General features: G+C 45.1%; 1 protein-coding gene across 2 annotated transcripts in view; it reads right to left on the bottom strand.

Moving 5' to 3' along the window:
* LAMA3 (laminin subunit alpha 3) overlaps positions 1 to 16541 on the bottom strand; it is a 241526-nt gene that overhangs the window by 210056 nt on the left and 14929 nt on the right. For both annotated transcript variants that reach the window (XM_089895011.1, XM_022586836.3), the window contains exon 2: positions 13797 to 13949. In XM_089895011.1, the coding sequence (XP_089751137.1) occupies positions 13797 to 13949 (153 nt within the window). The remainder of the gene's footprint in view (positions 1 to 13796; positions 13950 to 16541) is intronic.

Raw genomic sequence — 16541 nt, 5'->3', positions numbered from 1 at the left:
TTCTGCCCGTGAAGGTCAGCTGCTTCGGGCACTGAGCAGGGCGGAGGGTGGCTGAAGGGAGGGGAGGGAGACCATCCCGGTCACAGGGGGACTCGAGGCTACAGTCTTAGACAATTAGCAAACACAACTTGACCTGCGTAACCAAGTCTGAGCCAGAGAAGAGACTCGTGGTCACAGAAAGGAGAAGCAGACTTTTCAGGGACAGCATCAATAACGCTGAAGAAAAATGACAGTTCATGGTCTAGAGCAGCGCTACTCAGAGTGTGGTCCGTGGACTGCTTGTGACTCATCCACAGTGAAACAGGGACAGAAACCGAGGGTCAGCACTGAGAAACCTTCATAACAATTGGAGAGAACAAGTTGGCATCTATTGAATCTGATTTTATTAAATGAGGCTTATATTTTGTATGTCTTTAGGCTTTATTTTTCAATTCATTTTTCTAAGAATTTGTTTTTATTGTATTTTACAAAGGTACTGGTCTGTGACAGCTTAGAAATGTTTAAAAAAAAAATGGGTCCCTTGTAACAGACGGTTTGAAGAGCCCTCAAACACTGCTCTAAGCAGTGCTTCTCGAATCTTCATGTGCCCTTGGATTGGGCGGTGGTTTTTGCAGCCTTGGGGAGAGTAGGGGGCACACACGGATGGAGGAAGTGACAAGAGAAGGGAGGAGAGCAGAATCTAGGGCTGAGTGGAGGCTGGCTGGGAGAGTAATAAAAGGAGTTCAAACCATAGCAACCTAGCAACGGGGGCAAGCCGGGCAGCCCGGGCAACTTGTCAAACCCACCTGTCCTAAACACCAGACGCTTCCAGGTCCAGCCCTGCCCAGGCCGCGCAGAGCTGGGGAGATACCCTCGCCCTGAAACACAGGGATTTGCAAAATGGCTGCCCTCTACCCAGTCTCCCTGCCCTGGCCTCCCTCCGCAGTAAGGAGGCTGGACTCTGCTTTCCTTGTGGTCCACCTGACCTCAGCCAGGCCCTGGGCTCTGCTCTCTCGCCCTGATGCTACCTGCCCCCTGGCTCCACCCACCTGCATCCTCTGATAGAGACACCAGCCTGATTTCGTGCTACTGGGCCCCCCCAGATGGTGGTGAAGCAGGACGAGGTCCCGAAGCAGGAGGAGGGCGCTGCGTCTCCCCGCCCCTGGTGTGCCCCCTCCATCTCGCTGGAGCTCCTGGGACACCGTGTGCTTAGAGCCGGCCATGCAGGGATGGCGAGAGGCTGCTGGGCCAGGGTGATTGCGAGAGACAGAGGAAAGACCCCAACGTTCATTCCGGTTTTTCCGCAATGTTGAGAAACTGTAAAGGTAAACGTGCAATCTCATCGCTCAGGGTGCTTAAAGTATATGGCACAGAGCTCGTCATGCATGATGTGCTGAATCGGGAAATTCCTACACTGCAGGACATTGCCGTTAGTGGTTTGAGAGTTAAAGAGAGGAGTGCAAATAGCACGGGAGCTTGCTGTTGAGTTAGAGAGACAAAGGAGCGAGCATGAAGCATCTAATCTGCAGGCTGCATGCTAAGGAGACCTCGCGAGGAAGAGTGGCAGGAACTTCGGGATGGGAGGGGGGCACGTAAAGCCGGGCCCCTCTGGTCTGGAGGGAGCTGCAGAGGTCCCAGGAGGTAGGATGTCCATGCTGCCCACGTCGTGAGGCCTTAGGAGGCTGGGCCAGTGGGTACGGCTGGAGTCAGTCAGGGAGCCTGGTCCTGGGGGAGCCCTAACCCTCCCACCTGGCTCCTCGGGCCACCACTCTGGGGCTGGGAGGGGCGGCCGGGGACACGCACAGCACCCCTCCTGAAGGCGGGCAGGAAAACCAGGTGGTGATTTGATTTGGGTCTAGTTTTTCTCTAAAGGAAGGAAATACAATGGAAGAACGGAAAGTGAAAAGCACAGAAACAGGACTAGGGAAAGGAGAGGCTTCAGGAAGAAAAGAGTAAAGGAAAATGTCTCGTGGCACAGGAAGGCTCCAGGGCCACCAGTGGAAAGAGGGGCAGAGACTCTGGTGCGGGCCCTGGAGGACGGCAGGCAGAGGAGGGAAGGCGCCGGGGCCAGGGATGCCCCGAGACGTTACGTTTAATACAAGCTCTCGTTGGAACCCTTGTGAAGAATTCATGAAATTCATTATATATGCTTGCCATTAATAGTAATAGGAAAACTGCCATGATTTAAAGCTAAAATATGCCTGAAATCACGAAAGTTTCACAAGGGAAGAAACAGTTTTCAAGATTAGCTAAAGAATAAAAGAGGCTCTTTTTAAAAAATTTTCCATTTACTGGGCATTTCTCTGATTCTGTTGGCATTTAAAGATCTCTAGCAGGCCAACCTCACTGAGGGATGAAATGGTCATATCTGGGGGACGGAGGGCATCAGGAAAGCTCCAAGTAAGCTTTTACATCAATACCTCCAATCCCACCGGGAATAACTGTGCCTTTTGCCCTCTCTGTATTGAATTCTTCTTCTTTCCCCAAAAGGAGAGATTTTCCCAATCGTCTTTACTGTCTTTCTAACTCTAAAAGTAATACATGTTTTCAGTGAAAAACATACAGATATAATAGCTAACATGGACTGACTTCTCATAGTGCGTAAGGCATAATTTTAAGAGCTCTTCTGTATGACCTTATTAATTCTTCACAACAACCCTATGAGGGTGGTTCTAGATTCATCCCCAAATCTCAGATGAAGAAACTGACCCCGAGACATTAACTAAGAGGGCCCAGTGTCACACAGCTGGAAAGTTCTGGAGCCAGATTTGTACCTATGTAATAACCCAGAGCCATGCAGCTGAATCACACTGTAAAAGAGATTCACAGAAGAAAGTAAAAATCAATAATTGCTCCATCCAGAAAAAGCACTCAGCATTTTAGATTCCCTCTTTCCTGACTTTTTGCTTTGCTTATACACACAAAGAAAAGGAAATCATACCACGCTATATATACAGCTTACATATAGTTTGCTTTTTTTCCTTCACACTATAGCACGAACATACGTCAGATCAACAAAGACCCCCTCTGTGGCATCCTTCCAATGGTTGCCAATTAATCCATTCAATGAATCAGTCCCCTTTTACTGGACGTGAGATGGTTTCCCACGTTATATAATTATAAACAATGCTCCCAAGAATATCTTTGCTCAAACATTTTAAGCACTTATTTCATCATTTCCTTAGGATAAATTCCTAGAAGTACTAGTTCCATGGCAAACGTAGATAATAATTTTTTAAGATGCAAACATTCTGGGAAGACATAACATCAGTACTGAGCTTCCAGAACTTTACTGTGAATATATTTATAGATCCTTCACTCACTTGGAAGAGATAAGGCAGTGTAAGCTTATTGGAAGCCTAGAAAAGGATAGAAGGAGGGGTGTCAATGACAATTTCTCTAAGTAATGACAGCACTAGTCTATGTCTGCCTAGTGCTTCACAAGGATCAAAGCACATTCACCAACACTGTTCACAAGCGTCTCCAGCCATAGCAGGGAGTCCTCCCCACACACACGGGGGAGGGCCTGCCAGGACACTCCAACCCCAGCCTGCCCGGGTTCTATGCCTCAGTCAGTCTCTTCTCCACCCTGACCACCCCGCTGGGGCCAAAGGCTGGTACAGCAGCCTGGGTCCTTCCCAAGAAACCAAGTGGCTCTCCTTCTGGTCAATTCCCAGTTCCACAGAACTCAATACCGGTGCCTTGGCGTGCCATCTTCCTCCTATCTTCTTAACTGCATGGCCAGTCCTCAAAGAAAGAGGATTAACCTTTTCTAGAAGGTACCAAGGGCTTTGTTTCTGTTTATTTTTCTCTTGGCAGCATAAGCCATGATCCAGGGAGTTTTCAAGAAATGAACCCCGGTGCATGTTTGCCGTCTAGCTCTTTGAGAGACGAATTTGATGGGGGCCGACCCACAGCTGGGGGGCTACCCCCTCTAGTGCCTCTTCCTGGACCGCAGACCTCACCCTCCCATGGGAGGCCAAACCCTGGTTATCACCCTTCCTGACAAGAAAGATCCCTCTGACCACTCTGCAATGGCCTTAATCCTGGCACACAGCTGAACACCAGAGTCACAATGATGTGAGACTCAGGGTGACCTGGTAAGAGTCCCAAGAAAGTCACAGTGGCCTTTGTTTAGCACTTTAGCATATTAACATATATTCATAGAGAGTTTGGGAGGAAATTCCAGTAGAAAAATGTTGCTGCTTCCCAGTACAATTCCTATCCCTGCTTCTGATTCTTGGTTTTATGTTGTCTGACTACAGCCTACTGAATGTTTTGGAAGGAAACATATTTAACTCATTTTCTGTTATGTCTGTTATACTTGTGGTGCTGGTTATGTGGGAACTAGCAAATGTAAATAGGGATATTTAAAAAATAGAGCCCAGCTGTTCATGGTTAGAGCAAGACACAAAATCAAATGGGATACTATAAAAAGAATAGTATTGAAATGTTTCTTTCCATTTAATTCATCATGTATTGAGGATGTAGGACCTTCCAGGACTTGTGTGTGTGTGTGTGTGTGTGTGTGTGTGTGTGGTACGCGGGCCTCTCACTACTGTGGCCTCTGCCATTGCAGAGCACAGGCTCCGGACGCGCAGGCTCAGCGGCCATGGCTCACGGGCCCAGCCGCTCCGCGGCATGTGGGATCTTCCCGGACCAGGGCACGAACCTGTGTCCGCTGCATCGGCAGGCGGACTCTCAACCACTGCGCCACCAGGGAAGCCCCCTTCCAGGACTTTTAAGGCCCATGGAGAAAAAGAAGACTATGATACGCTCCTTGACCTTAAAGGAGCTCACGGTGTACCAAGCCTTCGTGACAGAGCATAGCAACTGCCTCAGAGTAAACAGAAACAGAAGGGAGGGAAGCAAGCAGTCAGGGAAGGTTTCCAGCAGGCGATAACCTGAGTTACCTTGGGAAGGAGGTAGCCAGACCAGGTGGTGAGCATGAACAGCACCCAAACAAGGCCACAAAGCAGGAAATGTCATGGAGTGTTCAGGGAATTACCAGTAGGTCCCTACTGATGTGACGTAGGGTCTGCGGGAGAAAGTGGCATCTAGAAAAGAGGCTGGTGAAAAGGCAGGAACTAGACTGTGAGGGGACTTATATGCCACGCCAAGAAACTTGGACTTTATTCTGAAAGTAATGGGGAGCCAACTAGAGGATGTTCATCAGGGAGAATGACACGTTTAAACCTTTGTTTCACTCTGGAAACAGTGAGAAAGATTGACAGGTAGATGCCTGGAAAACAGCCAACCTCAGTCATCTCTACTGTTTCTCAGCTCATCTTTCTGCACCATGAGTGACTGCAGAACTAGGGGAGGGACCTGAGAGCAGAGGCTGGGAGATGGGTTAGAAGGCTGGTGGACTAAATCACAGGTAAAGCTGTCAAAGGACCAACTAGGGTAGCACGGTATTAATGAGAGAAGGAACGGCACTCCAGGATATTAAGAATCAAGACGCAATAATTAATCAGATGGTAAGGAGCGGCAGGAGGGGGAAATGCAGGAATGTGGAAGAGACTCAGTGAGTCATATGCTGGTATACTGGCTCCTGGAAAGAAGCCTTGATGTATAACATTGGCTAATTCCTGTGGTGTAAATGCTCCCACCACGGCTGATGTCAGTGGATACAGAGCTGGGAAGAGATACACAGTCTCAGCTTTCACCACAGGTGGGAGCCACCTGCAGCACACACAAGAGACTGCCTGGCTGACTAGAGAGCTTGCTTCCCTTCTACAGCAACAGCTAGACTACGTTTCCTGCCTTCTCTGTAGTTAGTCAGTCTAAGTCTTTGAACCATTGTTTGGAGCGGGTGACCAGGCCAGGATCGGTTACGCTTCAACTATTCATGAATGAGAAATAAACTAGCATTGTATTTAGCCACTAGCATCAGATCTATCTGTTTCGATCTTAAGTAACCTTAGGTAATAATCTTAAGTAATACATGGAGTAAATGTTAATTCAACTTTATGGCTTGAGGAAATGGGTAGATGGTAGAAAAATATATTGAGAAAAAAGAATACATCAATTGAGGAAAAAAATACTGAAAACAACCAACATGGCCAGAGAATACACCGTTTTTAGGTCAGAAACTATTTCCCAGGCATCATTTTCTATCGTAGTGTTTAAAGATCTTGGAATCTATTCACAAACATACATTACCAATGTTGTTTGGGATAGTGATTCAGAGAACTAAGCAAAGTTGACATCTCAGGATTCTATTCTGTTGCTGTGGATCCACTTAGCTTCTTTGAGTTTTTTATACATAAAAAGAAAATGCCAGGACTTCCCTCGTGGCGCAGTGGTTGAGAGTCCGCCTGCCGATGCAGGGGGACACGGGTTCGTGCCCCGGTCCGGGAGGATCCCACATGGCACGGAGCGGCTGAGCCTGTGAGCCATGGCCGCTGAGCCTGACGCGTCCAGAGCCTGTGCTCCGCAACGGGAGAGGCCACAGTGGTGAGGCCCGCGTACCGCAAAAAAATAAAAAAAAGAAAGAAAAAGAAAATGCCAGACTGCCAGATTCTTCCTAATGTGTAAGTTCCTTAAAAAGCACTTCAAAGGCAAATTGCCATTTTTAGGTTATTACAGTAGCATAAAGGATAAAATTGCATCCCTAGTAGCTCAGGAGATTTTATCAGTCCCTATTTTTCTACCCACTAACAAATTATTTGCTTTCAAGGGTTGAGTCTCATGATTATATGTTCATTACTAGAATATTTATTAATTATAAATTTGCTCTGAATAAGACATGTATCTTGTGTTATTCCTCTAAAATACTTAAATGATGTTGCAAAGAGACCCAAGTATTATAATTATCTAGTTAATTACAGGGCCAATGCTGGTCCACTCCCACCCAGAGATTTGGTCTCACAGCAATATGCTTCCACTGGTACTACATGCCCGGGAAATTCAGACCGACCCTGAGTCATCCTTGGCTCATTCTACATTCACTTGACAAATATTTATTGAGCATCTACTATGTGCTGAACACTATGCAAGATGTTGGGAGCAGAATATCACGTAGTGAACACAAGGAGACATTGTCCTTCGCTTCCTGAAGCTTACAGGCTAGAGAATTCCTAGAAATTCTAGAAATTCTAGAAGACTGAGTCAAATCCAATAGTCATCCACTTTCTGGATTGAACTGTATCCACCCAGAGACCCAACTGAGTCAGACTCTTAATGACCCAGGCAACCCGAGAACCAATTTAATCCCCCAAACCCACACACTCAGGAAGAATCAGAAAGTAGCCCAGGCCTTCCTCCCATCTGAGTCAGAACTGACAAGGGCTACAAAGAATGTTTTGGATTCATCCACCAAAGTCTCATAAAAGTTGAAGAGGACCAGGAAAAAAAAAAAAAAAAAGCTCGTAGAAGGCATCTGAATACTAAATTCACTCTCAGATGTATCTGGACCCTGAGGAGTTCACAGTCTATGCTGAGTTCATGAAAAAATAGGTGGACTAATGGGAAATTTCTCTGTGACCTATTTTTTTTCTTTAAAAGTTATAATGCTGTTTCCTTCGTTACTCTTAATCTGAGAGCTTTAGAAGCATTTTTCTGGATTTTCTACTTACTGCATTTTAAATAACTTGTTCATAGTATTTGCTTGTGTGGACGCCTAGTGGGGTTTCTGGACCTCAGTCTTGGCCCCCTTCTTCCCTGTCTTAGTTTGGGTCCTCTCTAAAACCAATTCTGGGGCTTCCCTGGTGGCTCAGTGGTTAAGAATCCGCCTGTCAATGCAGGGGACACGGGTTTGAGCCCTGGTCTGGGAAGATCCCATGTGCCACGGCGCAACTCAGCCCGTGCGCCACAACTACTGAGCCCGCGTGCCACAACTACTGAAGCCTGTGCACCTAGAGCCCGTGCTCTGCAACAAGAGAAGCCACCACAATGAGAAGCCCGCGCATCGCAACAAAGAGTAGCCCCCCGCTCGCCGCAACTAGAGAAAGCCTGCGCGCAGCAACAAAAACCCAACACAGCCAAAAATAAATGCATAAATAACTTTAAAAAATAAATAAATAAAACCAATTCTGAGATAAAGACTTGGGTACAGGTAGTTGATCTGGGAGTTGATCTCACGAAGTATAAATTGGAAGAGGGACACAGAGGAGGGAGAAAAGCCAATGACTGAGGTGTTAATAGGCAGATTCCACCAGGGCCAACTGGGGGTCCGTCCTGGTGGAGACTTTGAAGAACTGTGAAGAAAGCTCCTTGGAATTGTCCCAAGAAGAGGCAGGGAAATGAGGGGATTTTCCACCAACTCCTGTCTCTTCTGGGCTGAGGGTTGCCTTGGGGGCATTAAATCCTGCACTTCACGGCTAGCTATTCTAAACACAGGCTAAGAAAACTCCCAGGGCCTGGAAAGAGCCCTCAGGCAGGAAGCAGGGAGTCAGGTGGAGGCCCTGGAGATGGTACATGTGTGAACGGGCACAGGAGCTGTGGTCCGGGCTGCCCACTCAGAGGTCCTGGAGGGCTGAGGGCAGGGTCTGGCCTCACAGCCTTTGCCTCTAACAAGGCCCAAAGGACTGTCTTATCTACAGTAAGATAAGATAAGGGGTCTTATCCAGCCAGGCCCCTTTCCCCAGCAACCCTGCAGAACAGGGCGCAAAGGCATCTTTTCATACCTCCAGCCTCTAAGGCAAACATTCATTCCTTTTGCGGTTGGGGGGGGGAGGGGTGTTTGTTTGCTTTGTCTTTGTTTATTTCTACTACTAATACGTTAAAAACAGTACTCTTGAGGGCATGACAAGTTGTGTAAAAGCCTTAAAATTCTTCTTGAGGCTGTTTTTCTGTTGTTCCCTGGAACCCATGAGTCAGGCTTGTTCTGCAGGGGATCCTGTCTTGCCCCTGTGCTGGTCCCCCTCTTCCTTCCCACCTGAGATCCAGCCCCTCCCAACCTCCCGGCCACCTTGACTTCAAGGGACCATGAGAACCCCTGCCTCACCCACATTCACGTGTTTTTCCTTATATCTCACCCTGGGGGAGGAAAAGCAGAGTGAATATAGGGAGTCCACAGAGTAAGATTCGTTGTGATTCTGAAGGAAATCCAGGAGCGTAACTCAAGCCCATTGCTACACCTTCTTATCTCACAGGGGAGGATGGCCAGAGGTCATGCCCCACCAGGAAGAAACAAATGTCCCTACATTCCAAAAATTCCCCTTTTAAAAACCGGACATCCACATTTTGCTTCAAATGTCAAAAGAAACTCATTGTACTTGGCCAGACAAGATGAAAGTTTCCAGTAACACAAGCTGTTCTTATTCTATGGCCTGAAACTGATTAGCAATATATAATGTAATGAACTTGAACAGCCCCAGAATACGCCACTGCCCCTGGAGAACTGCAGAACCTTCCTACGTTTGCCACCTTGTAAGGAGGAAAACTGCCCTTCCATATCAAGTCCTGAAGGCAATGTTCTCACTTGTCAAACTGTGTTGGCCAAGAAAAATAACAATGAAAACCACCAAGCAGTCCAAAACACGACAGAGAAAAGTAACCACCTCGCGACAACGTAAGCTGTCAAACTGACTGCAGCACATCAAAGTCAAATTCCAGTTCTCAATAGCTAGAAAAAAGTGGTTTTGTAATAACAAGTTCATGGCCTATATTTTATTTCCCAACCATGCATCAAGATTTGTACTTCCTTAAGTCAGAAGGAGAAAGACAAATACCATATGATATCACTTATATGTGAATCTAAAATATGACACAAATTAACCTATCTTTGAAACAGGAACAGAATCATGGACATAGAGAACAGACTGGTGGTTGCCAAGTGGGAAAGGGTTGGGGGAGGGATGCAGCGGGAGGTTGGGGTTAGCAGATGTAAGCTTTTATATACAGGATGGATAAACAACAAGGTCCTACTGTATAGCACACAGAACTATATTCAATATCCTATGATAAACCATAGTGGAAAAGAATATTAAAGAAAGAATGTATATATATGTATAACTGAATCACATTGCTGTACAGCAGTAATTAACACAACATTGTAAATCAACTATACTTCAATTAAAAAATAAATTTTAAAAACTAAGAAAAAGAAAGATTTGCACTTCCTAAATCTAAGGTCTGTAGGTCGCTATTCAATTTTGAAATCTAATCTCTCAGTGACACTTTCATGGTTAATTCCAGCAAAAAGGAGAAAATACAGATCCCACTACTGGGGCATAAAATATGATTCTTACAAGATAAAACATGCTTGTTAAAGCACGTGTTGCTCCAACACAAGGAAAAAGAAACATCCTCAGTCCGACATAATGTATATTGCGTTCCCTGCTTCTAGACTTTTCTAGAGTATTTTCTACGGGATTATATACAGTATTTTCTAGAGGAGCAGAAGTTAGGAGTCGGTCTGTTTTAATAATGAGTGTTTACTAAAGTTCACTTTATTTTATTAAATAAAAACTTACTTAAAAACCACCAGCCTGAAGAGGTTTAAAAACAAAGTAGTCAACTCATTCAAACCTCACGGCAATCCTATGAGGCGAGCACTAGTATCATCTCACTTTATAAATGTGGAAACTGCAAGAGAGAGCAGTGAAGTCTGTGGCTCAGGGTCACACAGAGAGTAAGCAGTGCATCAGGGCATGGACCGGGGTGGGCTGACCCTAGGACCCACACTCTCAGCCACCTACAGAGGAGCATCCCAGCCAGGATGGAGGTGGGTGGGCACAGTCTTCATGAAGATGTTTACCATGGCTCATGTCTGTCAGCAACCAGCAAATTACTAAACTGCTCCTACGCTGGTGTTTCTTTAATTCATCTATCTTAATTAAGGATTTTTAGATACATCAAAAGGGTACTTTTAAAAGGTAGGTTTTTTGTTTGTTTGTTTGTTTTTGTGGTACGCGGGCCTCTCACTGTTGTGGCCTCTCCCATCGCGGAGCACAGGCTCCGGACGCGCAGGCTCAGCGGCCATGGCTCACGGGCCCAGCCGCTCCGCGGCATGTGGGATCTTCCAGGATCGGGGCACGAACCCGTGTCCCCTGCATCGGCAGGCGGACTCTCAACCATTGCGCCACCAGGGAAGCCCAAAAGGTAGGTTTTTTTAAAAAAATAGCCTTAAGGGAAAAAGAGCAAATCCACAAGGCACTGGTATGTTCAGTAAACATCATTTAATGGGTTAAAATTCCCAGCTAACTACAGAAATCCTCAGTTTAAAAAGTGGTATGACAGGTAAATCCTAGTCATTACAGGCAAAATCTCTACTGATTAATGCTAGAAGGATAAGACTAATTCATAGTTGAAACTGGGGTTACGGAGTCTTTCACACCATGACGGATCTCCCTGAATTATCTCAGATGCAAACTGACGGTGAAAATATTCTCAGGAGAGGCCTGATTTAACAAAACATATGGGCAGAAGAGGTGCAAAACCCTTCTATCACCAAACTGAAGATAGCACGTTCATTGGAAGGAATCTCAGTATCATTCGATTTCCAGTCTGTGGGATGCATTTCCCTTTTGTATTTCTTATGTATCCCAAACACCAAGAATAGTACCTGGCACATAGTAGGTACTCAAGAAATATTTGTTGAAGGAATAGGATGAAATATATGGGAGGCATTGCCTGGTCTGAAGGAGGGAAAAAGAAGGTGCATTAATTTTCTGTTGCTGTTTAACAAATTACCACAAACTTAGTGGCATAAAACAACACCATTTATTATCTTGTAGTTCTTTACGTCAGGAGTCTGGGCATGATGCAGCCAGGTTCTCTGCCCAGGGTCAAGGCTGCAATCAAGATAATCACCGAACGCCTGGGAAGACCCACTTCCGAGTTTGCACATGTTGTTAGCAGAATCCATATTCTTATGGTTGCAGCACTGAGGTTCTTGCTTTTTTTGCTGGCTGTTGGCTGGGGCCTCTCTCAGTTTCTAGAACCCACTCTTAGGTCCTTGCCATGTGGCCATCACCACAGGCAGCTTTCCCCTTCAAGGTCAGCAGGAAAATTTCTCATGTTTCAAATCTCTTCCTTGGGGTAGGGCTCAGTCATTTTTTTGTTTGTTTGTTTGTTTTTGTTTTTTTGCGGTACACGGGCCTCTCACCACTGTGGCCTCTCCCGTTGCGGAGAAACAGGCTCCGGACGCGCAGGCTCAGCAGCCATGGCTCACGGGCACAGCCGCTCCGCGGCATGTGGGATCTTCCCGGACCGGGGCACGAACCCGTGTCCCCTGCATCGGCAGGCGGACTCCCAACCACTGCGCCACCAGGGAAGCCCAGGGCTCAGTCACTTTTAAGAGCTCCCTTAATTAGGAGAGGTCCCTCAGGATAGTCTCCCTTTTGAGCAGCTGACTTGGGACCTTAAACGCATCTGCAAAATCCCTTCATCTTTGTCATATGATGCCACTTTATCACGGAAGTGACATCCATCGTATTTCTAGTGCTGTCCACAGTCAAAAGAGAGGGCCATGTACACCAGGAGTGAAGCATTGTGGGGACCATCTTAGCCTACCACAGGAGGACAGGTCTGAGTCAGGTACCCTCGTGGACCAGATGGCCAAACAAGGACAAAAACTATGGTAGTCAGTGTCCACAGAGTCAGAATTTCCAGGAAAGAGAATGCTATAAAAACATCTCTGCCATACCCATGTTCATAGTAGCGTTATTCACAATAGCATAAGGGTGGAAGCAACCCAAGCGTCCATTGATGGATGAATGGATAAACAAAATGTGATACCCATACAATGGAATATTATTCAGCCTTTAAAAGAAAGGAGGGGCTTCCCTGGTGGCACAGTGGTTGAGAGTCCGCCTGCCGATGCAGGGGACACGGGTTCGTGCCCCGGTCCGGGAAGATCCCACATGCCGCGGAGCAGCTGGGCCCGTGAGTCATGGCCGCTGAGCCTGCGCGTCCGGAGCCTGTGCTCCGCAACGGGAGAGGCCACAACAGTGAGAGGCCCGCGTACTGCAAAAAAAAAAAGAAAGGAAATTCTGACACATGCTGCAACATGGATGAACCCTGAAGACATTCTGCTAAGTGACACAAGCCAGTCACAAAAGGACAAATACAGTATGATTCCACTTATATGAGGTATCAAGGGCAGTCAGATTCATAGAGATAGAAGGTAGAATGGGGAGGTAGTGTTTAATGAGTACACAGGGCCAGTTCTGCAAGATAAAAAAGAGTTCTGGAGATTGATTTCACAACCACATGAATCTGTTTAACACTACTGAACTGTACACTTAAAAATGGCTAATATGGGCTTCCCTGGTGGCGCAGTGGTTGAGAGTCCGCCTGCCGATGCAGGGGACGCGGGTTCGTGCCCCGGTCCGGGAAGATCCCACATGCCCCACATGCCACTGAGCGGCTGGGCCCGTGAGCCATGGCTGCTGAGCCTGCGCGTCCGGAGCCACAACAGTGAGAGGCCCGCGTACCGCAAAGAAAAAATAAAAAGGCTAATATGTTAAACTTTATGTTATATGTACTCTACCACTGCCAAAAATACCTTTGCCAATGATACAACTTACAACTATTTTTTAACTCATTTAATAGACGGGTATGGGTGTCTGCCTCGTGACACGCACTGTGCTGGGTGACAAGGGACACAAATATTAATGTAACAGGTTTCACAGTGATTAGTGAACTGAAACTGAAGTTTGTTTTTAAAATAATCATTATTATATCAGAAATAACCACAGAGGATATATGTGTATGTATGACTGATTCACTTTGCGGTACAGCAGAAACTAACACAACATTGTAAATCAACTATACTTCAATAAAAAATTAAGTAAAGAGAGAAATAACCACAGAAACAATGATCCAAACTACTTTTTCCTCATTCCAGATGAAATGCCCCAACTCACCTGCCCCAGATCCAAGGTGACGTTGACTTTGTTGTATTGCGTGCCTGAGGAGAGAGGAGGGCTTTGCCACCAAAGTTCGGATCCATCAATTGCATTGGTGATGGGGTGTGCTTTCCTGGGGTCCTCAGAATTGCAATAGTCACAGAACTGGCCCTGAAATAATAAAGCTCTTGTTTTATTGTCAAGTAGTTTTTTCTTATCAATTTAGTAGAAGAGGTAATTGAAACAAAGACTGTTTTCTATAGCTTAGAGAATTCAGCTATTGAATTTCATCATAATGTTTTCTGAAGACAGTAGTAAGGCTTTCTCTTTTTCGTTCAGTCTTAAACCATATCACCTGTTTATACCTCTGTTTATCGTGTTTCTAGGATACACATTATATTTATCTTCCATCAGTTAGAGCTATGTTTTTCTTGTCTTGTATGACACTTTAAGAAGAGCCTGTAGTGCCTGAGATGCAATGATGTTCTCCTTCAGCAAATCCTTTTTGCTGTTTACATCCTCCTCTGCAAGCTCTGTGTCAAGCCCTGGGATACAAAGAGGATCCCTGCTCACAGCCCCAGTGGAGGTGATAAGCATACAAGTAACCATACAGGAAGTAGGTTTGGCAAGAGTATAGAGCGCTGGGTCTAAGGCAGGGTGGAAGAGGTGGGATTTCAGCTGCCTGTGAGGATGGAGAGGAGGTTGGTAAGTGTCAGTGAGCAGTCAACAAGGAAGGTGTTCCAGGTGGAGGAATGAGCAGCAAAGGCACAGAGACCAGCTGGTCCATTTGAACAAGAGCATAAGTAATGGAAAACTACACTTGAAAGGTAAGCGGGGGAGATGTGGCTGGGCTGTGGATACTGGAGTGAGAAGTCGGCAGTTAATTTAGTAGGTAAGTGGGAATCCTGGAGTGGTATTTATTTGATATTATCATCTCTACTGAATTCTGATTCTACTGATATCATCTCATCTTCTTACTGAATTACTCTTTTTTAGTAGGCAGATTCTCTTGATTCTATTTTGTTTTGTTTTATTTTGTTTTGTTTTTGTAATGAATTTTAGCACCATTACCACTCAAAAAGCTGAACATATGCCTTTCTTATATATTGAATATACTTTTAACTGGTTCAAAGTCTCGTGCTTACCCAGTAGTGGATGTCACATACTGAACTGCTTTGCTCCCCAATTAAATGATCTAAGGGCATAACTACCACACAGGAGAGGGATAGAGAAGCAAACTTAGACCCGCAGCCCCTCCAGAAATGTGCTGTGAGAAAAGGGTAACTCTGCCCCTGACAAGCATCTTGGAAGTTAATTTTTTAATGCTCAAGAATAAATTCAATCCTGGTGTGGAACTAAATGTGTGGCCGAATGTTTTCATCGAGTGTGTTACAGAGGGCTCTTTCATATGTGGTGATATATTATGTACAACTTTATCTTTTGACCCTTCATGAAGATACTTCTGTAACTCAGGAGCAGCACCGTGGGGTAAGCAGTCCCATTAGTTCATGAGCCCAGAGGCCACATGTGTCTTCCCTTCCCTATATCACTTCAGCCTAGAATGTCATAGAAGCCCAATAAAGGAATAAACCCCTCAGGGTTTTTCAAAAAATTGTTTGAGTCCTTTCTACAAAATTTTATTATTATAATAAGTATAATTGATAACTATTTAAGCTAGGACCTATTAACATTTATGAGTATTTTGCCCTTTAATGATTTTTATTTTTCCCATTTTCTCCCTAGAAATCATTTTACCAGTTTAACTATTTGGTGAGGGAATTAAATTATTATTTCTTGAAGTTTAGAAGACTTACATGTGATAGAAGCAAATCTCCTCCAAGGATGTGGATGCTTATAATCTACATTCATCTCCATCTCCAGAGTATAGATATGAGGAATGGAGATGTTCCTTTTTTGTTGTCATAGATGAATTAAGGACTTACCATTAGAAATAAAAGTTTAAAATCTCTCAGTGGAAAATAAAGGTGAATAAGAACTTGGAGCAAGGAATGAGTTCTTAAACAAGATTCAGAAAGCACTGACCACAAAGGAAGAGACAGATTTGACTACATTAAAATTAAGAACATTGGGTCCATCAACAGATGAATGGATAAAGATGTGGTATATATATACCACATATACAACCACATATCAACAGATGAATGGATAAAGATGTGGTATATATATACCACATACCGCAAAAAAAAAAAAAACTACATAGAAAGGAAAGCAAAGGAAAAATTAATAAAGGATTCAGGATGATGGTTACCCCAGATTGAGAGAAAAAGAGAGACGGGAGGTGGGGAAATCATATGGTTAGACATAAGTTATTGCTAAGGCCCTATTTTGAGTTTTGGTAGCAAGTTCATGGGTGCTTATTATACTATTAAAATTTTTTTTTTGGCTGCACTGCACGGCATGCAGAATCTCAGTTCCCCGACCAGGGATCAAACCCGTGCCCCCTGCTGTGGAAGGGTGGAGTCTTAACCGCTGGACCACCAGAGAAGTCCCTTGTTATACTATTTTAAATCCATCCATCCACATACACATTAAGGCTTATCATGCAAGGACCAATGATGAAAGCTTGTCTTAACCTGAGGGTCATGAACAATCCATAATCTAATCTAATTCTGCACCTGAGGTCAAATATTTTTTAAATAACCATAAATAAAAGCAGGACAAAAACTGGTAGAAGTCAGAGAAGAGGGGGACAGACAGAGAACAGAGGATTCTTACATCCTTGTGTTCAGTTATTCATCCATC

The sequence above is a fragment of the Delphinapterus leucas genome, chromosome 14, assembly GCF_059928025.1.
Source record: "Delphinapterus leucas isolate spDelLeu-1000000601 "Yukka" chromosome 14, BTC_Dleu_Yukka2, whole genome shotgun sequence".
NCBI classification, from domain to species: domain Eukaryota; kingdom Metazoa; phylum Chordata; class Mammalia; order Artiodactyla; family Monodontidae; genus Delphinapterus; species Delphinapterus leucas.
Note: the sequence above shows the minus strand (reverse complement) of the source record. Positions and strands in the feature narration are given on the sequence as shown.